At 43.4% G+C, this 27,034-nt stretch overlaps 1 protein-coding gene across 1 annotated transcript in view; it reads right to left on the reverse strand.

Moving 5' to 3' along the window:
* Positions 1–19,368, reverse strand: part of LOC139237761 (A-kinase anchor protein 8-like) — a 31,525-nt gene extending 12,157 nt beyond the window's left edge. The window contains exons 1-5 of the mRNA XM_070866947.1: positions 19,263–19,368; positions 14,182–14,229; positions 12,319–12,523; positions 9,332–9,812; positions 1,171–1,282 (exon numbers count right to left, since the gene is read on the reverse strand). Coding sequence (XP_070723048.1) covers positions 1,171–1,282; positions 9,332–9,812; positions 12,319–12,523; positions 14,182–14,229; positions 19,263–19,281 — 865 coding nt within the window. The 5' untranslated portion in view covers positions 19,282–19,368. The remainder of the gene's footprint in view (positions 1–1,170; positions 1,283–9,331; positions 9,813–12,318; positions 12,524–14,181; positions 14,230–19,262) is intronic.
* Positions 19,369–27,034: the final 7,666 nt, after the last annotated feature.

A 27,034-nucleotide genomic window follows, 5' to 3' on the forward strand; every position in this document is an offset into this window, starting at 1 on the left:
GGAACTCGCTGCCTGAAAGGGTGGTAGAGGCAGAAACCCTCACCACATTTAAAAAGTACTTGGATGTGCACTTAAAGAGCCATAACCTACAGGGCTACGGACCAAGAGCTGGAAAGTGGGATTAGGCTGGATAGCTCTTGGTCGGCCAGCGTGGACATGATGGGCCAAAATGGCCGCCTTCTGTGCTGTAAATTTTTATGATTCTCCTCCCCTAATAGATGACAATACTTTGTCATTTCCAGTACACAACTGTTGACTTGAAAAAGGATAAAGTTTGGCATTTATATAGCGCCTTTCACAGCCACCGGATGTCCCAAAGCGCTTTACAGCCAATTAAGTACTTTTTTTTTTTAAAGTCACTGTTGTAATGTGGGAAATGCAGCACCAGTTTGCACACATCAAGCTATCACAAACAGCAATGTGATAATGACCAGAGGTATAAATATTGGCCAGGACACCAGAGATAACTCCCCTGCTCTTTTTTTGCAATAGTGCCATGGGATCTTTTATGATTACCTGAGAGCAGAAGGGTTTAACATCTCATCCTAAAGACTTGAACCCAATCTTTATTCCCAACTAGCAACTACGTATCAGATAGCCAAGCAAAAACCAGGTTTAATGCCAACTTTCCCCATTCACAATGCCAGAATGAATATTTATTTAATATCCTGCCAAAGCTCACACACAAAAGTCATCTACTGGACTATAGTTCTTGTAGGCCTTAGAGAGACTCAGAGGAGAATTTTATTGTTTAAAATGCTAGAGACCAAGATGCTCACATACAAGCAGGCCAGACAACATCTGTACTTCAACATGCCCGAGAGAAAAGTTCCAGGGCAGAAACTGTACCAGTTTACAAATACTGTCCTAAGAGATGTGGTAACGCACACTATAAATATCCGGTCTGGCTTTGGAGGAGGGAGAGGGGTAGGTACAGGGGAAGTGAAGACAAAAGAGGGAGAGTAGCCAAGATTCCCGCTCCTGGTTACCATTTTGTAAATCTTGCTGGAAGTGCTTATGTATAGACAACGAGAAAGAGAGAGAGAGAGAGAAAGGGGATTGGACTCCACACTCAAATCGCCTGCCCACCACATCCCAGGAAGGCGACAACACTTTTAGGAGGGAAAGAAAGGAGTATAGGAAATGGGCTGGGGTGGGATGCAAGCATACCTGCATCGGATGCATTCGGATCTTCAGTTTTTGCCTGTTTGTTCTCTGGTTCGTCAGTACTAGCCGTGGACTGCTTCCTCTTCCTATCAAAGCCTGGAACGATTTTCTTCATCTGTTAAAGATCAAAGACAATTCAATTCCCAAACCTCAGGCACCAATGCAGTTCAAAAGCATTAAAAAAAAAAATCACTTGTGTCAAATAGGTCTCCCATCTTGCTTGTGTGATGTGTGTCATCCGTCTCCAAACACTCCAGTATTTAATGTTGTCGCCTCCATGGATAACGCGAGTCGAAGTAGGTGCAATCAATGAATTTGTAACCGCTGGCTTATTCCCCAACAACATTTGCAATCCAAACTGAAGTTAAGCCCAATGTTTGCTGCCCCAAGACAAAGACCACTGCTTGAAATATTGACAATGCTGTACAAGGGTCAGATTATACAGCACTGATCATAGTTGGACATTTCACAGAAGTGGACATCTCAAATCTAAACCACTAACCTTTTGGACTAACAGTACAAGACAGGCCAGAATTCCCTGTTTCACAGTCAATACCGGTCACAAATTAGAAATATGCTAATCAAATGTATTATATACAGGGCCATGAAAATAGCTTTGAATGGTACAAATACAGGTCACACTCCCACATACTTACTTATAACACTCTGGATCTGGTCAACTCATGACTGTGATGAGCACCATTCTGTCACCACAGAGACTCGCTTCTTTTGAAAGATACCATGAAAATGTTGTTTGTCAATTTCATGGATAATAGAGCACATCAGAGGGACACTCGTCTGTGACCAAGTACAACACACCAGCAACGTAGTCACTCATGTTATGCACTAGCCACTGCTCGTCCAAAGTGAGCCAACAACCCAACAATAATCTGCCACCTCTACAAAATAAGTCAACACAAATATAGCAAAAATAAATAAGGAGGAAAAAGTTAAAGTATCAACCATTATTACAAGGCTCAGTGGAGCAAAAGCTGCAGCCTGCACTAAATTCTGGCAAATACAGGAACGAATTTCCAAAGTCAACATAAAAACAGATTATTAAGTGTAATTTCCAAACAAAATGAAACATGGAAATAGAAGTGTTTTATCTTCATTATAAAATAAGCGGCAGGGCTGGATGCAGAGACTAATTACTAAAGTGAAGTGAAATGTCCAGCAGGTTCTATATTGGATTAGGAGATCAAGCTAATGAGCTTGTGACTCCTGGATCGCAAAGCAAAATATGTAGTATCCCTTTTCTTGGCACTTATTTCGAACATGATCTCCCCATTAACCGTCTTGAAAATTGCCCACGTTATGCTCAGTAAAAAGAACTACATTTCCTTGGAACACTCCGTAATGCACAAATCTTGCAAACTGGGGGACAAAGTAATGCAGTTCAACAATACTCGCCTGTCAATTCATACAGATTAACTGCAAACCAAGCAACAAACCCAAGGGAAAAGGTACAAAGAGTCACTGCCCCACAAAAAAAAGACAATGGTGTGTGTCCGAGTGTTGTGGAACTGCCTTAGTATTCCAGTTATTTTTCAATAGCGTTCACCAAAAAATGTGGGTGGAAATGTCAGAATTGTGGCTATGCTGAAAGGCAAATAGAAACCAAAACATATTTTAAAATCACAAGAGGGGGGCATATTGGGGAGGTTGTTGACATTCAAGGTACAATTTCATTTCAGCTTCTCATTCTAGAGCCCCTTGGATATCTAGGGACTTACCAGGGAGGATTAAAAAAAAAAGGTAACCTTATGTCATATCAATGGCTAAATACTATAGAATCTTGAGGAATAGAAAGAGGCAAAATTAAAAAGGATATTAGGAATGCTAAGAAAGAGCACGAGAAATTCTTGGCCAGTAAAATTAAGGAAAGCCCTAAGATGTTCTATAAATATACTAAGAGTAAGAGGGTAACTAAGGAAAGGGTAGGGCCTATTAGAGACCATGAGGATAATCTTTGTGCGGAGGCAGAAGATGTTGGGAGGGTTCTTAACGAGTACTTTGCATCTGTTTTCACAAAGGAAAGGGGCAATGCAGATACTGCTATCGAGGGAGAGAGAGAGATATTCTGCATGAAATAAATATAGTGAGAGAGAAAGTATTAAGGGGTTTAGCAGCTTTGAAAGGACAGAAGTCCCCAGGCCCGGATGAAATGAATCCCAGGCTGTTGAGCGAAGTAAAAGAGGAAATAGCAGAGGCCTTGACCATCATTTTTCAGTCCTCTTTGGATCGGAGCATGGTGCCAGAGGATTGGAGGACTGCTAATGTAATGCCCTTATTTAAGAAGGGAGAAAGGGCTAGGCTGAGTAATTACAGGCCTGTCAGCCTAACCTCAGTGGTGGGAAATTTATAGGAAAAAAATCTTGAAAGACAGGATAAATCTGCATTTGGAAAAGCAAGGATTAATTAGGGACAGTCAGCACAGATTTGTTACGGGAAGATAGTGTCTGACTAACCTGATTGAATTTTTTGAGGAGGGAACCAAGAGGGCCGATGAGGGTAGTGCATACGATGTAGTATATATTGACTTTAGCAAAGCTTTTGATAAGGTCCCACATGGTAGACTGGTCATGAAGGTTAAAGCCCATGGGATCCAAAATTGGCTTGGAGGTAGGAAGAAAAGGGTAATGATTGATGGATGTTTTTGTGACTGGAAGGATGTTTCCAGTGGGGTTCCGCAGGGCTCAGTACTGGGACCCTTGCTTTTTGTGGTATATATCAACGATTTAGATTTGAATATAGGGAGTATGATTAAGAAGTTTGCAGATGACACTAAAATTGGCTATGTGGTTAATAATGAAGAGGAAAGTCATGGGCTGCAGGAGGATATCAATCTACTGGTCAGGTGGGCAGAGCAGTGGCAAATAGAATTTAATTCAGAGAAGTGTGAGGTGATGTACTTTGGGAGGGCTAATAAGGAAAGGGTATTCACATTAAGTGGTAGACCACTTAATAATGTAGATGAACAAAAGGACTTTGGAGTGCTTGTCCACAGATCCCTGAAAGTAGCAGGCCAGGTGGATAAGGTGGTTAAGGAGGCACGCGGAATGCTTGTATTCTATGCCTCGGCCAATAAAGGCAAGAGCAGGGAGGTTATGCTTAAATTGTATAATACTTTAGTTAGGCCACAGCTGGAGTACAGCATGCAGTTCTGGTCACTGTATTATAGGAAGGATGTGATTGCACTAGAGGGTGCAGAGGATGCTGTCTGAAATGGAGATTCTTAGTAATGAGGACAGATTGGATAGGCTGGATTTGTTCTCATTGGAACAGAGGAGGGTGAGAGGAGATCTGATTGAGGTGTACAAAATATTGAGAGGCCTGGACACAGACCCCTCCACCAATGGAAATAGACTATTACGAGGGGGCATAGTTTTAAGGTGGTTGGTGGAAGGTTTAGAGGGGATTTGGGGAGGGGGGAGGGGGGGGGGCTTCTTTACGCAGAGGGTTGTGGGGATCTGAAACTCGCTGCCTGGAAGAGTGGTGGATGCAGAAACCCTCACCACTTTTAAGAGATGGTTGGACGGGCATTTAAAGTGCAGCAACCTGCAGGGTTACGGACCTAGAGCTGGTAATTGGAATTAGATTGGATGGCCTTTTGTTGGACGGAGCGGATATAATGGTAAGTACTGCTGGAAATAGAATACGGCCAGGGTGATCTCCTGGACTAGTTTCGATTGCCTGGATGGGTCGGAGAGGAATTTTCCCAGATTTTCTCTCCCTAAATTGGCCCAGGTTTTTTGCCTCTCCCAGGAGATAGAAACATAGAAAATAGGTGCAGGAGTAGGCCATTCGGCCCTTCTAGCCTGCACCGCCATTCAATGAGTTCATGGCTGAACATTCAACTTCAGTACCCCATTCCTGCTTTCTCGCCATACCCCTTGATCCCCCTAGTAGTAAGGACCTCATCTAACTCCTTTTTGAATATATTTAGTGAATTGGCCTCAACAACTTTCTGTGGTAGAGAATTCCACATGTTCACCACTCTCTGGGTGAAGAAGTTCCTCCGCATCTCGGTCCTAAATGGCTTACCCCTTATCCTTAGACTGTGACCTCTGGTTCTGGACTTCCCCAACATTGGGAACATTCTTCCTGCATCTAACCTGTCTAACCCCGTCAGAATTTTAAATGTTTCTATGAGGTCCCCTCTCATTCTTCTGAACTCCAGTGAATACAAGCCCAGTTGATCCAGTCTTTCTTGATAGGTCAGTCCCGCCATCCCGGGAATCAGTCTGGTGAACCTTCGCTGCACTCCCTCAATAGCAAGAATGTCCTTCCTCAGGTTAGGAGACCAAAACTGTACACAATACTCCAGGTGTGGCCTCACCAATGCCCTGTACAACTGTAGCAACACCTCCCTGCCCCTGTACTCAAATCCCCTTGCTATGAAGGCCAACATGCCATTTGCTTTCTTAACCGCCTGCTGCACCTGCATGCCAACCTTCAATGACTGATGTACCATGACACCCAGGTCTCTTTGCACCTCCCCTTTTCCTAATCTGTCACCATTCAGATAATAGTCTGTCTCTCTGTTTTTACCACCAAAGTGGATAACCTCACATTTATCCACATTATACTTCATCTGCCATGCATTTGCCCACTCACCTAACCTATCCAAGTCGCTCTGCAGCCTCACAGCATCCTCCTCGCAGCTCACACTGCCACCCAACTTAGTGTCATCCGCAAATTTGGAGATACTACATTTAATCCCCTCATCTAAATCATTAATGTACAGTGTAAACAGCTGGGGCCCCAGCACAGAACCTTGCGGTACCCCACTAGTCACTGCCTGCCATTCTGAAAAGTACCCATTTACTCCTACTCTTTGCTTCCTGTCTGACAACCAGTTCTCAATCCATGTCAGTACACTACCCCCAATCCCATGTGCTCTAACTTTGCACATCAATCTCTTGTGTGGGACCTTGTCGAACGCCTTCTGAAAGTCCAAATATACCACATCAACTGGTTCTCCCTTATCCACTCTACTGGAAACATCCTCAAAAAATTCCAGAAGATTTGTCAAGCATGATTTCCCTTTCACAAATCCATGCTGACTTGGACCGATCATGTCACCTCTTTCCAAATGCACTGCTATGACATCCTTAATAATTGATTCCATCATTTTACCCACTACCGATGTCAGGCTGACCGGTCTATAATTCCCTGTTTTCTCTCTCCCTCCTTTTTTAAAAAGTGGGGTTACATTGGCTACCCTCCACTCCATAGAAACTGATCCAGAGTCAATGGAATGTTGGAAAATGGATCACATGGCTCCAGTTAGGGTGGAGTGTAGAATGTTTTAGTATAAGGGGTGTCGCAGTTGTGGTGAGGTGGATTGGTTAGGCTGGGTGCTCTTTGCCTTTCCGTCATTGTTCATAGGTTTATATGTAACCTTTAGGGCTGCTGACCAAGGGCAGTGTGGCTCTGTCGGCTGGCACAGACACGATGGACCGAAATGGCCTCCTTCTGCGCTGTAGATTTCTAGGTTTCTATTCCAGGGTTCTGAAAGCATTGGTTCAAACAATTGAAAGTCCTGTCATGGATATTTTTCCAGAGTTCACTGGACTCTGGTCAAATCCCAAAGGATTGGAAAATTATTAACACCATTCTTCAAAAAAGAGAGGTTAAGATATAAATCTTCAATTATAGCTCAGGGGTTGTGTCCACTATTGGGAAAGTGTTTTAAAATATCTTGAGGGGCATGAGTCGGCATGATTTTAGGAGTGAGAGGTTATACCTGATTAATTACTTTGAGATGATGTCAGACCAATTAGACAAGGGAGAGTGGTGATGTTATCTACAGGATTTCAGGAAGGCATTTGACACTCACATATAATCGGCTACTACACAAGGGCAAGTCCATGAGGTCGATGGGAATGTATTAAAGTGGACTGACAAATGATTGGTTGGTAGATAGGAAGTAGTGCATAGGTAGGCATAGGAACAAGACCAAGGCCATTCAGCTCCTCGAACCTGTTCTGCCATTCAATTAGATCATAGCTGATCGAACCTCAACTCCAGTCACCCAAATTTGTTCCATATCCTTATCTAACAAAATTCTATCAATCTCAGTTAGCAGTGCTACAAGATTCAGTTTGGGGGCAGGTATTATTTCCAATTTTGTTTTAATATATAAATGCCGGGAAGGAATTTTGTCCAAATTTGCAGACAATACCAAACTGGAAGCAGCGGATGGCGAAATAGCACATGCAATTCAACTTGGTACGGTAACGGGATTTGGCAGAGGGAAGGTCGAGGTATCAGAGCAGGAGAGCGAGCTCTTGGTGGTTTAAGTTGACAGATCACAAATGATTAGCCCAAGGTTCCCAGGCTGTCAAAAATAAAACTACAGAAAGTTGGGATACACAGCAAGGGACACAACAGCTAGACCCAGAAAGGCAATTTAAACACAATTGGACATTGCTGAAACCACATCTGGAGCACTGCATGCAGTTTGGTTTCCCTACTTCAAAAATTGTGTGTTATTTGAGGGGATAGAGAGAATAGCAACACTGATGATCCCAGAACTTAAGGGAATGGCATATGAAGATTGAGTAGCCGGGGTCTTTTTTGCTTGAGAAGCGTTTAAAATCATGAAAGGTTTGGACAAATTTAATCCAAGTAAACTTTTCTGTGCACAGAAATGAAATATAAGGAGTCGTACTTACAAATTAAGGACAACAAAAGAAAATTGGAAATGCAGGAGAAACTATTTATTTTACTGAAAGGGTGCCAAGGATGTGAATACACATGGAAGGTGGAACAAGAAACCTTACTGGGGTGAGAAGAGATTAGACAGGGTTGTGTCAACAAATGGGACTTAGGTTCATTAAAAATGCATCGAGAGAAAACTGGATAGCTGGGCTAGATGGATCAATGGTGTTCTCCTGCCTGAAACAGTTACCATTTTATTAAACTCAGCAAGTCGTTGGCCCTCAGAAATCAGAGTTTACCTTGATGCATGCCAGAACAAACACTTGCGATTGGAAATATTTTAACGTATTAGTTTAGTTTGTCCTTTTAAAAAAAAATACCGAATCAGGGGGTTGGTGGATCGTGTCTGAAAATGCTTTCAAAAATGTGACCAGAAAAGGGATACTGTAGCCTACCAAATAGCTTCAACTAGAACAGGATCATTGCCGTGTGATGGATTATGGAAATATGCTCATTATTTAGTGTTGAAATTAATCACAAAACATTTCACAGACATTTGCATCATTTTGTTTCAATCATACAATGAAAGACCTTGCCTTTTGAAGTTACATTGCACCTGCTCAATTAACAAGCAGATCGGCAGTGGCATTGCTCACTCTAAGGTAGATGATACATTAATGCATTAAACAGTGTAGTGTATTTCATTCTACAGTACAGCCATTTCCCTTTCAAGGCCGCAATGGCTAATTGCGCTTGGTTTAATTGTTTAATCTGAATATTGGAATGTACTCATCAGTTCTAGGCTGGAAGTAAAAAGTACAGAAACACTCAGCATTTCAAGACCATTTTGCATCACAAACAGTCTGGGAGTACTCAATGCAGCATTTTTAATAAACAAGTTTAATACAGTATTATGGGGGGAAAATCAATTGATGAAAAGTTAACAAGCAGGACTCAAGTTTCAGTTCCTGAATTTTATAATATAAAGACACTAAAAAGTTGGAAATGTTCATCTTTTAATTCAAGACAAAGACCTTAAAATCTGTTTCACAAATTGTACATTCGTCTAATAATTATCTGCGTGCAAATACCCTAGGTTGAAGGAGGAGTGATTCATTGCCGATTTAATACTGAATTCAGGTTGTGGAAATTGGTATTCTCATTGTTAATGATTCTCAAACTTAAACAACCACAATGCTATTATAGTACACTGCAGATTTCTGGCTTTAAACAAAGGGGTGATGTGACTTGGATTATAGACACCTTCGATTCTGCACTAGTTGAAACACTGTACATGAAAATTAAACTTTTTGGACAAACTGCTGGAAGATCACATTGGTCCACTTCAATAAAAAATTAAAACCCTATCCTTAAACAAAAAAAAGCAAAGACGACTGTCCTACTATAAACAAACATGATTAAGCTTTCCCAATCCCTCATTTTACCTATTCATTACTGGATAAAATAAAACGTATTTAAAAAAAAAGGTACTTACGCCTCTGCTTCGAATCCTTTCTCTCCTTCGCTGTCTGCCACCTCCTAACGGTCTTCCCGATCCCTGAACTCTGAACAGGTCCATGGGGATAATGTTTGGGGAGAAGAGCGAAGGGAGGTTCCTGGTGGAGGAGGCGCTGGCGGCGTTGGGGCCCCTGCCTCCCATCGACAGCTCATTCCAGCGTGCAGACATTCGCCCGGAACTTGCAGGTGACATGAAGGGGTCGTTCCGATTGGGTCTGTTATATGGAGGCCGGTCTCTAGACCAGTTCTGGCCCCACTGGTTAGCAGGGCCGTATGGGTCACGTGCTCTGTTCTGGAACTGATCTTTGCGGGTCCCGTAGGAGCTGTCGTAGTGGTCATAGCGACCTCCATAGGAATCGTTATAATCAGGCCCATATTCACTGTAACCGTAGCCAGATCTGTACAGATCACGGTCATTCAGTGAAGACCCGGAGTCGTAGGACTCGTAAGGTGTAAACCTGAAAGAGTCGCACAGCAAGCAAGGAATCTGGTCAGTAGCTGGTAAGTACCATGGTACAAGTCTGCCAAGAAGTGATCGCAGACTAAAAAACTAAACAACATAGTTTCAGCTAATGACATTTTTGCTAATCACAAAACCTAGGTGGTTTGCAGTAAGTAAATAAGTACTGGCTGAAATGGCTCTAACAAACACTTCTATTGCATTTACTAAAGTGCTGATTACAATAGCAGAAAATGGGTCACTGGAAAGGTTTAACGGATAAATATCTTAGCATGGGTTAACAAACTGCAACATACTTTATAATGGTCCATGATCTATAGCTTTTTGGAAGTGCAGTCACTCTTGTGTACACGCTGCCGTGTATTAGCGTGTTGCAATATAATAAACGGCAGAATGGAAAAATCCACCAGTTTTTGGATTTTAGCCATTTTAAAGTTGTATGCCATGTTAACCTTTACATATGGGAGATGGGGTGGGGGAAAGAGAGAAGTTAGAGGCCATGAACTCAATGGCAACCTTAAAATGACAAAACAGAATTGTTTGGCTTATAGGCTTTTATGTGCTTACGTCATTTACCTGACATTATTGAACAATTACCTTTGAGAACCAGATCTCGTCCTTACAGCCTGCAGAAACGATGGGGACCGTGCTACACATTCTAGGCCACAAAATATTACTGCAGATATCCTGCTGAAGCCCCATTTACATTGCCAATCTAGAGCAAATTCAAATCCAGCTTAAAAAGGGATCTTAAAGTGTAATTAATTTCACCATTTTAAATGTGGTATCTTGCTGTGAATGGATGGTTTATGTTGCCTTGGACTACCTGTCTAAATCCTAAGACAATGGGAAGCAGTGGAGCGCACAGAGCCAAGTAAGCTTGGTTTTGCATCAGTAACTAATCTGATTGTGTAAATGGGGTTGTAAGTACACCAGGGTATTTGAGTATATGCAAGGAAGTAACAGCACAGGAGCTGCCAACCTTTCAAGCATTTAGGGTGTCTGTTTTCCCTCCACCCCATCTTTCTATTCCAATGACTGAAATTTCCTATTTTAATTTGAGTCTCAAATCTCCCGTGGGCTAAGGAGGAGCTAGACACATACTAAAATCTGGGGCAATAGCATTCATATGGGGAACTATCATTCTTCATGTAACTAGGATTGATGCTGAAAATAAAATGTTAAATTCAAGGTTTAAAAAAGGGGCCACGTCCCTGAAATCTGATGGTTGGCAACACTGCAACACTCCTGTCAACAGCTTGAAAACTCTCCTTAAGACAATCAGTCCATCTTGGCAAGTCTTATAAGACTACAATTTTAATGAAAACTCAATTGAAGTGTTTGGCCGAGATGCATCAATGATCTACCCGAGGCATTTTGCAACTAGCTTACATTGTGCCTGCAAGAGTTAAATAATTAGTGTCTCTTCCTCTTCACTGCATAGGAACACGTGTAGGCCATTCAGCCCATCGGGCCCATTCCACCACGTAAATTAGATCATGACCGATCTGCACCTCAATTACATTCACCTGCCTTGGTTCTGTAACCCTCAATACCCTTACCAAACAAAGATCCGCACTTTTTAAAAAGTCAACTCATCCCAGTTTCCCCGATACTCAACAAGATTTCTCCAAATGTTTATTCCTCCAACAATCTTCAGATTTCTAATTCCAAGCTTCACCCAATTGCCACCTGTCCCTCTTTTGCTCATTTCACCTTTGTTGTGGTATCTAAAAAACCATGCTAATCATGGGGGCTTGCAATTAGTGTGGAAAGGCAACAACTTTATTAAAATTATTTAGAGGGTCTACAATTCAGAAGCAGTTTGACAATCTGTTTAATCATTTTGCAAATAAATTAAAAGCCATCTGACTGATTCAGCTAGTGGATCACCAATTCTCTCAGAACAGAGCTCCAAAATATTAATCTACTTGATTAAAAGTGTCAGCTTTAGCTATCAAATTACCAACAAACATATTGGAATAATTTTCACTAATCTTTAATTCTACTGGTTCAAAAACTGCCCATTTAAGATATTCATGGAACCATCAAACCATCAAGGGGAGCTTTTTTAAGTCAGACACCATCACCCACAAAAAACACAAACCCTGCACTTTTTCCTGTAAGTGAATCCCAGGAAACTTCTCAATGTCTTCACTAAACCCTAAAATTTACATCAAGTTTTAAAAAGACTCCATTGACAATGACCCACACGTCATCTTTTCAATGGGACTGCTCATTTGACCAGTGTGGTAGAGATTAAATGATCTGATCGATGAACAACGGATTTTAAACACCTAAATATTCTCGTCAAAATGGTCTTCTTCAGAATTTAAAAGTTTGCCATTAAGTATTTTGAAAGTGTACGTTTAAACCTTTACAATTGAAACCCTCCATCCAAGAACACAGAGACAGAGGAAATGTGTTTGTGCCTGGGTGCAATGCCTTTAAAAGGAATTTACATATATTACTCTTCCTGTTTGCACCGACATTCCAGCAAATACCTGTTGTCCTGGTAAGAGTCTTGCGCCTGGTTTTCAGTCTCTAGTTGAGAAAGCATGTCCAAGCGCTTGTTGATCTTAGCAATGATGGTGTCGGTGGCTGTATTTTTGGGGAGCTCCCAAGTCTTATTGCCAGCATTGTAGCCATAATTTGTTGCAGAACTGGGTATAGAATCCTGGGTGTAACTGTAATCATAGCCATCATATTCTGAAAGGGAAATGGAAATGATTTTTTTTGGACAAGATGTACAACACCTAGATTTATAGATATACATTAAGAGTAGAGACACCAAATCCCTTAATGCAAGGAGGAGATCCACAAAAGGCTAGAGTTAGCTATCCAGAAAATGTGCAAGAGGCACCTAGGATACAGCCCGCAAGCCAAATAAAATCTCAAACAGCCCCACTGGTTCTTGTCATCTTTGCATATATGGTCAACGTTACTGCAGTTCATTCCAGAGACTGAAAGAGTGGAAAAGACTGCCTGCTAACAGTGACAACTAGTTTTTACCAATCCTGGGAGGCTTAAAGAGCCGTGCTTCAAGTTTTCAAACTTGGCATGCACTTCTACAGAATAAAATGTGCCCCATTAGATTTACAGTGTTACAAAAAGTTAGTTACTTTGCCATGCATAGTCACTTTTGGAGATGGGGGGGGGGGGGGGGGGGGGGGTGGCGGGAGGGTTGAGGGGGCTAAAGAAGAAAAGAATCAACTCTAAATAAGGATCACTAATAATTGAGTCACAGATGGAAGAATTACTTAACATGGTTTGTCTGGCTGCAGGAAACACAACCAATCAACAAAGCAGTTCTCACAACATGAGGTTCTATAGCAAGATGTTAGTAGCTTAACATTGCCATGAACGAGGTAGAAACTACAGCTATAATCAACAGCTGAAGACTTAAAAACACTATTTTAGTTCTGGGTTCAAAGCAAAAGACTGGATACAACTATTGACCAATAACTAGGCTCTGGCATCAACTTCACTCACCAGACAGCTGACTTATGGTGGGAACACTGAATCCAAGTTTATTTCTAAGCTTATACTTCACAAATATAGTCTGTCGAGAATGTGATTTGCCAGTCTATCGAAGAATCAGTGTTGTGGCTATGTTGGGCACACTACCTCTGAGCTTACTTCATGTACAAGGTCACATTTCAGTTCATTAAATCAGGAGCTTGCCTATGGATCTGGCTTGTCATGCTGAAATGTGAAAAAGTACTGAAATTCTAATGTACATGTGGATGTCGGGTGCAAGCAGACTATGGTCCCCTCGCCTGAAAAATAGGGCGAATACCTGAAAGAGTGCATGGAATCATACCACACCAGAGGTCAACACCCTCAGTGCAGGTTTCAATACATCAAAGGATTCCCGTTCTGTAATCCAGGCAAGTTGGGAGTGCCTCCTACGGTCAACCAAGCCAGCGCAGCAAACCTAAACCCTTCTTGGTCAGAATGGCGCCACAAGCCTGCAGATACTTGCTAGGACACTGGTCCCTAGTGAGTTAGCATTATTGTACCTGTATTACAAAATAATTATTTCTGGGATCAATTCGAATTCAATACATAGCCCAAGGTCAATTAGGGAGAATTGTTTTTGCGCACACAATACCATTTTATCATGCTAAAATGGAACTATGCTCAAGTGCAAAACACATAACTTAAGAAGAAGAGCGTTTCATATAATTGAGTGTTTCATTATTTAGTCAGGGAACTTTGCAGAGTGGCATCCACTCAGCAGTTGCCAGTTGGAAGTCAAAAGCAACCCGCAACTAATTTTTGCCTTCGTAGAAAAGTTATATACCCATTGTAAAACTTAATGAGATTAAGAGATAGACAACCAAAAAACTAGTGGAAAATCTTACCTTGAGAATTTGTGGCTCCAGTGTTCCAAGAATCACCGGTTCCATAGCCTGTAATAAAATATAAGCAAGAGTATGTAAATAGCACCTATCTAGTCAATATTTATTGCTAATTAGTAATGCTATCTTCATTTATTTTATGATGCATGCAGGCAGAAGTTGCATCAGGGAACAGTTATCAAAATCAAAAAAGTTGCCCAAAGTTAACCTTAAATAGATCTGGACACAAGACTGGTTCAATTACTGGTCCATCCCAAGTTAGCTGAGGCTACTACAACTGAGCTCAGTACCCCCAAAGGATGGAACAATTCAGCCAGAGCTTTCTAGTGGCGTCTGGTGCAAGGTGCATGTACTGATCTCAGGGAAGGACACGATGAGGCTCACCAGCAATGCAGCTCAACACCCTTTAAACATAGTCTAGGCTCAAAGGAAGAATGGCACCATAGGTCTGCCAGGACCCATAAAAACAATTTTACAAGAACCCATTGAAGCAAATCTTCTGTGGGTTCTAAAGAATCAGATCTTCAAATTTAAAACAAAATTAAGGTTATCAAAAATTAATCCTAATCCCAGAACTCAATTCCACTGGCTTCCATTTGCCCAGCTTGATTTCAAAGTCTGTTGCACTCTGCACTGCTATCAATGCATTCAGTCATTACTCTGAAGTCCTCTTCCTAAACACTGCTGCCTTTCTACTTCAAAAGTCTTCACGAAAGCTCTTCAACTATACCTTCAGACACTCCTCCAAATTTTCCTTATTCCTGTTTGGTGCCAAATTATAAACACCCCCTCCCCCAGAAGCAGCAGCTTAGATGAAGTCTCTGGAGTAGAATTGAGATTATAACCTTCTGACTCAGTGTATGCTACCACTGAGCAAGGCTGACACTATTGTCCTCTAGGTTATGGAAGCTGAAGCCAGCTTAGTACCCCCTCAGTCATGGCAAGATCACGCAAATCAGTGTAGAGCAGAAATGGAACCTGTAACTTCCCTGGTCTGCACAAGTATCAACAACCCTCATTAAACAGGTCAGAGGACAGGAAGAGACAAAAGATCCAAACAGCAGAGACATCAGGAAGCTTTAGAAGGCAATGAGAGGAAGTTCCATACACCTGAAGGAGCAACCGCTGATATTATGTAGAATGTACAGCACAGAAACAGGCCACTCGGCCCAACTGATCAATGTCTGTGTTTATGCTTCACATGAGCCACCTCCCACCCTTCTTCATCTAACCCAATCGGCATAACCTTCTATTCCTTTCTCCTTCAAGTATTTATCGGTTATTCGCCTCATCTACTCCACGTGGTAGCAAGTTTCACATTTTAACTGCTCTCTGGGTAAACAAGATCCCCCTGAATTTCCTATTGGGATTTATTGGGGACTATTTTATATTTATGGTCTCTAGTTTTGGTCTCCCCAATAAGTGGAAACATTTTTTCAACATCTACCCTATCAAACCCTTTCATAATCTTGAAAGACTTCTATTAGGTCACCCCTCAGTCTTTTTTTCTGGAGAAAGAGCTCCAGGCTGTTCAGTCTTTCCAGATAGGTATAACTTCTTAATTCTGGCAGCATCCTTGTATATCTTGTTTGCACCTGCGCCAGTGCCTCGATATCCCTTTTATAATATGGATACCAGAGTTATGCACAGTACTCAAGTGTGGTCTAACCAAGGTTCGATACAAGTTTAACAAATTCTCTGCTTTTCAATTCTATCCCTCTAGAAATGAACCCCTGTGCTTTGTTTGCCTATTTTAATTAAATATAAAATTGTCTATTAACCTGTCAGATTACTTTTATTAATTTGTGTATTTGTACCTAAATCCCTTTGCTCCTCTACCCTATTGAGATCTTTATTTTACAAGGAGTACGTGGTCTCATTTTTCTTATCCAAATGCACCACCTCATACTTAAATTAATTTCTATATAGATGTCAATTACATGCCCATTCTGTAAGTTCATCAATGTCTTCTTGTAATTTGTCAGTTTTCCCTCAGTATTAACTATATCTCCCAGTTTGGTGTTGTCTGCAAATTTTGAGATTGTACTTCTGATTCCCGAGTCCAAATCTTTTATATAAAATGATGAACAAGTGGTCCCAGCCCCGATTCTTGTGGACCACTTCCTACCTTTTGCAGGCCGAGTAGTGCCCTTAAGTCCTACTCTGTTTTCTATAGCCAGTGGTGGTAGTAGTGCGATGTCAGGAGCAGAGGGTGCACACGCAGTGTGTAATGGGATATCATGGAGGTAGAGAGATAAGGCTAAGGAGGAGTTATAAAAGGAGAGGACAAGACTCAGGATCACCTCTTTGGGGCATAAGAAACTAGTGGAGCTTGACAAGGAAAAGACGATAGAGATGCAGACGAGATGTGCAGCCTCAAAATAATAGGCACAGATTAGGATTACAGTGGCAAGAGATGGATGTACTTTCAGCCATCCAGGAAAGCTACTTCTCCTATAGTTTTAAAATTACACACAAAAGTACACATAGATCTTTGGTGCTCATATGGTGTAAAATTATCTTCCGTGAAACAGTTATATGCTGCTTCACCTTTTCTATTCTTCTTCCCCATCCCATCGGATTTCTCCTTGCCCCAATTCTACTGAAGGCACCAATATGTGCCACCATTTGAATCTGAATATCAAGCGCAAGTAGGCCATTCAACAAGGGCCCCAAGAGCATGAAATCAATGCTGATTTTGCCGAGCCAGAATCCAAATTCTCACTGAAGAGAAGCACTAGCCAGTCTTCAATTCTAACCATGAACGCTGACCAAATGGACCATCCTAGCTGAGATTTCCAAGACAGATCAGGGATTCATCCTAGGAGTTTTGTCTAACCCCAGAGCTTGAGACCCCCCCCCCCCCCAATATAAAACACTTTTTAACACTACTTGCAACGCATCTTTGTCATATTTTTAAAGCCTGTGGCATTGAACCAATGCATCCTCCACACCCTTGGCTGCAAAATCTTGCGAAACAGCGAGGCAGTACTCAGCCAAGGTTATGTGAAAAAATCCACGTTTTAACAGCAGGCTATGATATTATTTTAAAATGAAATATAAAATGTTTGCATAGTCCCTGACATACTCCTTACATGGCACCTCAGGGCAATAGACAGTATCCACCCAGTCCTAAAATGCTCTTATAACCTAAATGAATATATAGATTAGATAAAACTCTCATGTAAAGACAGGTGTGTTGAGGTGGGGCAAAATTATGATTAGTTGATCAGAATCATTAAATATTCGATCCCATCATGTTTGCCGGCTCTTTGGTAGAGCTATCCAATTAATCTCACTCCCCTGCTCTTTCCCCATAGCCGTGTCATTTTTTTTTCCTTTTCAAATATTTATTCAATTCCCGTTTGAAAGTTACTATTGAATCTGCTTCTACCACCTTTTCAGGCAGTGCATTGCAGATCTCAACAACTTGCTGCATTAAAAAAATGTTTCCTCATGTCACCTTCTTCGCAATATCACCTTAAATCTGTGTCTTCTGGTTACCGACCCTGCTGCCATTGGAAACCGTTTCTCTTCATTTACTCCATAAAACCACTCATGTTTTTGAATACCTCTCATCAAAATACCTTAACTTTTTCTGTTCTAAAAGGAGAACCCCAGCCTCTCCAGATAACCTAAGTCCCTCATTCCTATTCATCTGCATTCGTGTCAGTTTTGTCTCAGTTAAGTGGCACTCTCGCCTGCAAGTCAGAAGGTTGCAGGTTCAAGTCCCACTCAAGAGAACTGAGCACGAAAATGAAGGGTCAACAACCAGGGGGCATAGATTTAAAGTAATTGGTAGGAGGTTTAGAGGGGATTGGTGAGGAAATCTCTTCACTTAGAGGCTGGTGGGGGTCTGGAACTCACTGCCTGAAAGGGTGGTAGAGGCAGAAACCCTCGCCACATTTAAAAAGAGTACTCAGATGTGCACTTGGAAGTGCCGAAACCGACAGGGCTACGGGCCAAGAGCTGGAAAGTGGGATTCGGCCCATCGTGTCCGTCACGGGCACGGTGGGCCGAAATGGCTTATTATCCGTGCTGTAAATTTCTACACTTCGGACAGAAAGTCCCTTGTGTTCCCCCCCCCCCGCCCCTTATTTTGAAATTCCAGTACACATTGCAGCCACTGGATCTTTGTCCCAGTGTTCAGTTTCTCCCCCCACCCCCACCAACAGGGGGAGGGGAATACGCGGACACGCGCACCAGTCACTTTGCCCCAGAGGGCGGGGGTCGCGCGCCAGTCACTTTGCTCCAGAGGGCGCGCGCCAGTCACTTTGCCCCAGAGGGCAGGGGGCGCGCGCCAGTCACTTTGCCCCAGAGGGCAGGGGGCGCGCGCCAGTCACTTTGCCCCAGAGGGAGCGCGGACACGGATCGGGGGCGCGCTGCTGGAACAATCCACGCTGGTGAGGAGCCGCCATTTTGTAGCGTCTTGGAGAAGATTTGAAAATCCTCCTTCCTTAGGCCTCGTCTCACATCCCTCGAACCTCCCGGAGCCGGGATCGGCGCTAATTTGTATCATATTTATTTTTTTGTTAAAAACGCCACCTAAAAAAAAAACACCGGCGAATAAAATAAGAATCGAAATATTTAAACGGATGTGAAAAATGACCCTGAACGTTTTACTTCAAGATCAAATAACATCGCTACCATTAAAAAAAAAATCCGGAACGCTTTAGCTTTAAACGTTAAAACAAAAAAAAAATTGAAATCATTTTTTTTTAAAAGACATACGACATAATCCTCCAAAGCGTTCGAACAACCTAACGCTGCCGTGCGATTGACACCCCCGTTCAACCAATCGGGTGGCGGCATTCCCGGGGCGGTTGGGCCGGCAGCCAATTAGGAGAGGGCCGGGAGGCGGGACATGGTCCGCCAGCAAGTTCGGTTGGCCTGGCGGTGAACACGACGCGCCCGAGGCGGAAATTAAAAGTAATTTATTTTCGGTCGCCCTTCCCCACACGACGGATCACCACAAAAAGACAATAACTCTCCCCCTTTTAACAGCGTAGCCTATTAACGGCGTATCTTACGAACGGAATGCGAAGCTTTTGAGGAAAAAAAAGTTAGAGAGAAAACCTCTTTACCTGAGTACCAAGAATCCATTTTGATTTCGTGAATTCAAAAAAGCCCTGGCCCCGCTCCTGCAGAATTTTCTAGCGCCGGAAGCACCGCCCTCCGCCGTTGATTGGCTCCTCCTGCGGATCGGCTGGGACCCGCCTCACTTTCCGATTGGCGGAGCCCCGTTGCCAATCAGATGACGTTTCAGTTTTTTTAATGAGACGCCGTCATCATCATAGGCAGTCTCTCGAAAGCAAGGAAGACTTGCTTCCAATCTAAAAGTAAGTTCTCAGGTGACTGTGCAGTCCAATGCGGGAATTCAACACCAGTCTCTGTCACAGGTGGGGCAGGCAGTGGTTGAGGGAAAGGGTGGGGAGTCTGGTTTGCCGCACGCTCCTTCCGCCGTCTGCGCTTGTTTTTTGCACGCTCTCGGCGACGAGACTCGAGGTGTTCAGCGCCCTCCCGGAAAGCTGTTCCTCCACTTAGGGCGGTCTTGGGCCAGGGATTCCCAGGTGCCGATGGAGATGTTGCACTTTATCAAGGAGGCGTTGAGGGTGTCCTGGAAATGTTTCCTCTGCCCACCTGGGGCTCGCTTGCCGCGTAGGAGTTCCAAGTAGAGCGCTTGCTTAAGGAGGCTCGTATCGGGCATGCGGACGATGTGGCCCGCCTAACGGAGCTGGTTGACTGTGGTCAGTGCTACGATGCTGGGGATGTTGGCCTGAGCGAGAACACTGACGTTGGTGCGTCTATCCTCCCAGTGGATTTGCAGGATCTTGCGGAGGCAGCACTGGTTGTACTTCTCCAGCGCTTTGAGGTGTCCACTGTATTTGGCCCCCATCTCTGAGATGCAAGGTGAAAGTTGCAACCATGCTTCACTGCTCCAGAGTCTGGCCAAGGTGGCCATTAACCGGTCCCCAGGCAGCGGGTGGTCGTTCAGCACGACTGCCTGCCTCTGTTCCATGGTTACGTTCGCACCAGAGTGTCCCTGGAGATGGAGCATGCGGTGTCCACCGGTACGCTCACGGCCTTCTGCAAGAGGTTGGCACCGGAGGGACTGGAGTGCATCATTGCAACAGGGAACAACAATTTAATTTGATTTGTCATGGTTCCCTTTAATGGTACTTTGTAGATTTTTGTGCCCTCAGAAAAAGGGGCACTTGATTTAAAGTTATATCAAAATGACCGCAGTGGTTCTTCATTCCCTGGACCTTGCAACTAGCTCTTTCACATAGGATATACAGCACAGAAACAGGCCATTCGTCCCAACCGGCATTTATGCTCCACTTGAGCCTCCTCCCGTCTTTCCTCATCTAAATCTGTCAGTATAACCCTCTTATTCCCTTCTCCCTCATATGAAAGAAAGACTTGCATTTTTACAGCGCCTTGCACGACCATCTGATGTCTCAAAGCACTTTACAGCCAATAAAGTATTTTTGGACTAGCTACTGATGTAATGTGGGAAACACGTCAGCCAAATTGTGCACAGCAAGCTCCCACAAACAGCAGATAATCTGTTTTAGTGGTTTTGATTGCGGGATAAATATTGGCGAGGACACCAGGGATAACTCCCCTACTCTTCTTCAAAATACTGCCATGAGATCTTTTACGTCCACCTGAGAGAGTAGACGGGGCCTCGGTTTAACGTCTCATCCGAAAGACGACGTCTCCGACAGTGCAGCACTCCCTCATACTGCACTGGAGTGACAGCCTAGACTTTTGGGCTCAAGTCCCTGGAGTGGGACTTCAATCCACAGCTTTCTGACTCAAAAGGCAAGTGTGCTACCCACTGAGCCACAGCGGACACTTAAATGCATCGATACTATTTGCTTCAACCACTCCTTGTGGTAGCGAATTCCACAATCTCACCACTCTTTAGGAAAAGAAGTTTCTTCTGAATTCCCTATTTGATTTCTTGGTTACTATTTTGGTTGATTAATGAGGCTGGATACTTAAACTATAATTGCCCCCTTTTTTTTTAAAGAGATACAATTGGTAAATTCCAAATTATAATCAAAACTTTCCAACTTATAATTTTCTATAAAACCTGTTCTATCGCTAACTTTTTACCAGTTCTGATGAAAGGCTAATGACGTAAAATGCTAACTGTTTCTCTCTCCACAGATGCTGCCTGACCTGCTGAGGTGTTTCCAGCATTTTCTGTGTTTATTTATAATTTTGTTCCCTTTATCTACTATGTCCATGTTTATACTGCTGTATTTATTAATTGTAACTTTGCAATAGTTACAAAGATCAACCTTTCCACGGCTCCCAACTCCCAAGGTCACACTGATGAACTGTGATTGGTAAAGTAGTCCTCAATGAACAGAATAGGAAGGTTCCAAGTTCAATTCTTGGCTTTTGTTGAATCAACTGGGTGATTGGCCTTTTTTGTAAAATCTGTAGGGGTAACACTGAGTTACCCCAGTGTCACCAAGCAGGAACAGAAAAACATTAAGGCAAGTTCCCTGGGGGACAATAAATATGATAAACATCCGATTATGTTCCTAACACAGATGAAGTTGCACACAGGGAGGTTAAAGTAACAGTGACCTCAGTCTTTAATAAGACACTCCAGAGTGAGGAACAGGCCTTAGGGGCCGGCTTATATACAGTGCTCCCAAGGGATGCTGGGATCCCTTGGGACTTCAGGGGATGAGCTCCCTGGTGGCGGAACATGGGACTGTATACTTTACAGATACACAACATCACTCCCCCCACCCCCAAAGTCAAAGTGACAACTAATTACAAGGTGAGGAGGTCGGGAGCCTTTCTTTCCCTGGTGGACCGCCTCGGTACAAATGTCTGTTCTGGTGTGTTGGCTGTGCCCTCGCTGGGCTGGCGTGTTGTTGGCCCTGCAGTGCTGCTAGGTGAGCCTGGTCTTGCTGGGCTGTTGGGCGTGATGGGTTCGATTTCCTGGTCCGGCATGGTGTCGTTGATCCTTTGGATGTGTGTTGTGGGCTCGAAAAAGGTGGTGTCTGCTGTGGGTTGTTCAGGGCAGTCTGTGAACCGCAGCCTCGTTTGGTCCAGGTGCTTTCTGCAAATTTGTCCAAGGTCTAGTTTGACTAAAACTCCCTTCTTTAGCTATCACCGTGCCCGCGATCCACTTGGGACCATGTCTATAGTTTAGCACATACACAGGGTCATTCAGATCAATTTCCCGTGACACAATGGCGCGACCATCGTTTACATTTTGTTGCTGCCGCCTGCTCTCTACCTGATCATGCAGGTTGGGATGAACCAGCGAGAGTCTGGTTTTAAGTGTCCTTTTCATGAATAGCTGGGTTCTTCCTCATCTTGGGGTGGCTCAGTAAGAAAACAGGCCGGATTAATTGCAGTATAGTGCCGAAAGGTCAGTTTAGGATTGCCTGTGATCTTGGGGTGGCTCAGTAAGAAAACAGGCCGGATTAATTGCAGTATAGTGCCGAAAGGTCAGTTTAGGATTGCCTGTGATTTCAGTGGGTTCTGTCGGATAGAGGGCCAGTCCACATTGCCCTGCACTGGGATCTCAATCGGATCAATGGGAGTATAACCCACTTGGGAGGGGTCCTCTGCCTACACATGAGGATCCACATAGTCAGGTATGTCCGAGCCAGTATGATGCTGTAGAGTCGTTAAGACCTTCTCGGGGTCCCCATGAAATTGGACTGTTCGGCCATGTTTTACGATTTGCACATCCCGGCTGGTAGGGTCAGCCTCATCTATGGCCTTGCGTACCATAACTCCAAAATCTTTAGCATGGTGAGGGGCTAATACTTCACGAGCAATATGCGGTGCCATTGTTAGGGGCTGTTTCCACAGATTCTTATCCACTTCCACAAAATCTGCCTCTCTTTCCAGTCCAGTCACTCTAGCCCTTAATAGAATTCCCTTCACTTCCCCTTCGTGATCCTGATAAAAGTTCTGCAGGTCCTGATTCTTTCCACTGGGATCGTATGCTAGGGTCACGTGATAGGGTGCCTGCGGCAGGTCCAGAGACCACCACTGAGGGGTTCTAGTGGTATAATACTGCCGCTTAAGGGTTTCCTGTTTTACAATAATCCCATCATCTCCACACTCCAAATGCAACTGGAATTTGCAAAGGAGGTCTCTAGCCATCAAGTTACAGTCCAGATTGGTTGTGACCGATTATTCCTGGTAACCCATTTGTCCCAGGAATCCTGAAAGTTCCTGTGTTTCAGTAGAGGCAGGGAGTTTAAGCTTTGATTGTACAGAAGACATGCGGGCTCCCGTATCTATCAAAAAGGGTTGCCACTCATTCAGAATGGGTTCGTCGTCCGGGGAGGATCCCTGCACAATCAAACTGCGTAGTCAATCGGGGGACAATTGACCAAAGGGGTTGTTTCTGGGAGAAGTTAGTGTAAGATCCTCCTCTCCCCCCTTGCCCCCCTCCTCTTCCTTTTCTATGCTGACGGTAGGGGCAATTTTTATTCCAATGTCCTTCCTGCCCACAATTAAAACAGTCAATTCCTCTTACCCAGTTCCGGCCTCTTCCCATACCATGCCGGGGACAATAGGGAGGTTTATTAGCAGGGCTCGGGCCGTTTGGTTGTTTAGTATAACTGTATCCTTGCTTATCCATCCAATCCTGTATGCAACACTACGGTTCTATTGATCCTTCCTCCCGAGATGGCTCTTCCTTTCTAGTCACGTATTCAGTCTTGACCCGGGTTGGGGGCGCACCTCCCCCCTCCTCTTTCTTTTCCTGCCAATAATATCTAACTGCCCTTTCCATCTGTCCGGATAGCGTGAGCAATCAAATAGTTGTCTGAAGATCACAGACATCTATAGAGAGGTGGTCTGCAGCTTGTTGTGAATCAGGGTTTGGCATTGGTCTGACAGGGAATTGGTGTTGGGACTTTGGGATCTTGGAAATCATTTCTAGGCCGGAGGATGTTTCAGAGCTGTCTGACTGCTTGACAGTTCTGCGTCTCGATCGGCGGGGGTGTTTGCTATGTCTTTCACAACTTGGACTGGTAGGTTGACTAGAAGATTTACGGGACTGTTTGTGATGTTGAGATATAGTTCTGCCCTTTCGAGTGTGAGATCTGGTCCGTTCGGCTATATTGCCTGTGAACTGGGGATCCGAATCGCTATCAGAGAATGAGGAGTCAGTTCGGGTTAGTTGCTTTGGTGGTATGGGGTTATTTTTAACTCCTCTCGCCGGAGTGTAAGGTGGAGGGTGTTGGGAAGAGAACTGGAGCAAGGGGCCAGGGGGTGCGGGAGACGCCGTTGGGCGCTGAGTCAGTGACCACTCATCAATTTCATCATCAGCCTCGGTTAACACAATGCCAGCCATTTTAACTCGTAATTGGTCAATACCTTTCTCAGAGGTCCCAGAGGATCTCTTAGTAAGTTTCTCGTGCGCACATTCTTTTTTTTTAAGACGTCTACAGTTTTAACATGTGTTCCCTCTGTCAATGCAAGTCCTAATTTAATAGCATTTGTTTGCCAACTTGACAGAAGTGATGCATCTTTTAATTAATTTTTTTTTAACAATCCCTGTGCTTCTTTTTTACTACCTCTACGCTTCTAGTGCCACCTAGAGGCCATTGATCATCTCCCAATAATTTGTTCAGGGCTCCTGATAATTTTCTAAAGTCTTCAGCTCTTTCAGGGAATTCCTCACATAACTTTTGTAGCGGACTATCCGCATCCGTTGTTTTATCCAACTGATTACCCATTTTCACACTGCCCCTCGTATTACCGTGTCGTCGTGCAATTTAAACAAACTTAAAAATAGACACAGACTTTACAGAAACTAACACTGACTTTAACTAACTCCAAATAAACAAACTTTACTAATGCTAACACTTACCCGCGCGATAGGATACTTAAAACTCCCACGTCGCCCCGCAGTTCACTTCGCCGCGCAATCCGCGTTGCCTCGCAGTTCACGTCGCCACGCAATCCGCGTCAACCCGTGGCTCGCGTCGCCGCGCAAGTTAAGATACTTAAAACTTTAAAAGATAAACAAGGACTTCTAACACTTACCCGCGTCGCCGCGCGGTTCGCGTCGCCGCGCGATTTCAATACAAGATAGACAAAGACTTCTAACACTTACCCGCATCGCCGCGCGGTTCGCGTCGCCGCGCGATTTAAATACTTAAAACTCTAAACACTTAAGACTTACAAAGACTTACTGACATTAGCACTGACTTTCGCGATTCGCGTTGCTGCGCCTCGGCGTCACTGCGCGTCTACGTCACTGCGCGTTTGCGTCACTACGCATTAGTGTCGCTGCGCGTTCGCGTCGTTTGCGCCGCTGCACGTTCGCGTCGGCCCTACCTTCCGAGTTGCTGCGGGTTTTTTAATTCAATCAGAGCCTAGACGGGCCAAGTGATATACAAGGTCGACGTCGTACCTGAGTTGAACACCTATTTTTAAATTTAATTCCCCATTTTATTCCCTGTGAGCCTAATTTTCTAATTTTGATTTTTTATGAGCCTCAATTAATTTCTTTTAGTCTCCAAATTTCCCTATCCTTTCGCGTTACATGCGCAGTTTAAATTCAATCAGTCAATGAAAGCCCTAATTTAATGGAGTTTTTCTGCCAACTGGACAGGAGTGATTTATTTTTTTCTTACTGCAGTGGAATTTTTCTCATAATTTAAAATCTCAGAACATTTTTTTCTTTCAGCACCTATTTAGTACGTAACTTTTTTTTTATAACTAGAGAGAAGTCTGGCACGTAGGCCGTGGACTGCTTTTCGTTATCTCAATTGTTCCAGCCTCAAGGTCGTGTTATTTAATATAATTTTTTTTTTTAAATCCTTTTGAATCCATCTCAGTTGTTTTGCTGTGCCTTCTCTGAATGTTTTCTTTCAACAAGTTTTTCTTTTTTTTTAACCACCGGGACCATGTAATTTTTTTCTTTTTTTTTAACAAACCTATCCTTTGTGCATTTCCTGGCTCCGTAACTTATCATCCGAATATACATAATTCAATAAGGTTCACACTCTTAAACTTCCCAAATACAGGACAACATTACGAAGGGTTAAAACAAACTTTCATTCTGTTTGAGATAAAACAAACCACAACTCCCCGGCTTTTTTTTAACAGTAAAAATCACAGAAGCATTTCTCATTTAAACAGACATTCACAAGAGTCTCTTTTCTTTCCTATTTATTTTTGGATCCATGATTGATCATCCATCCCTATCTAGCTCTAACTATCTTTCCAAGTCGCTGCTTGGTTTGCGTCATCGCGCAATTTCCCTATCTCTATCCCTATCTAAGTTTGAAAGATATTCACCAGATTGTCCTGGATCTCGTTCAGACACTACCTGAGAACCAGCGAGTGGCTAAACTTTCCTCAGACTTTTGAAACCGGGGGAAACTGGAGCAGTATTGAAATCATACTCACTCCAGTGGCCACTTTCCCCTCGTCTCGTCCAAGGCTAGTCTGGCTCTTAATTCGCAAGTTTTCGGCAGTCGTCCGTTGAGATCCCACTTCTGACACCAAATGTAAATTCCTGGATTCTTTTACCTCAATCTGGTTCAGTAAAATTACTGAGTCGAATACCTCTTGTGCTTTGAACAAAGCAGTCTTTATTACCGGCCAGTAAGACCTATCAGACAGAAGATATACTCTCTGGATAGAGCGTACACACTCCCTACGGATAGGTGAAGTTACATCGTAAAGCGTCAACAGTTATACAGTTTTGAAATCAGATAACAAAATACAATTAGATTGACATTCTAACTCAGCCACTCATTAGTCAATCTATATGAGATGTTTTTTATGAAAGCTCAAGCATTGCCTCTAAATGTTTCAATCTAGTGGTGTGACTATTAACTGA

The sequence above is a fragment of the Pristiophorus japonicus genome, chromosome 24 (genome assembly GCF_044704955.1).
Source record: "Pristiophorus japonicus isolate sPriJap1 chromosome 24, sPriJap1.hap1, whole genome shotgun sequence".
Taxonomy (NCBI): domain Eukaryota; kingdom Metazoa; phylum Chordata; class Chondrichthyes; family Pristiophoridae; genus Pristiophorus; species Pristiophorus japonicus.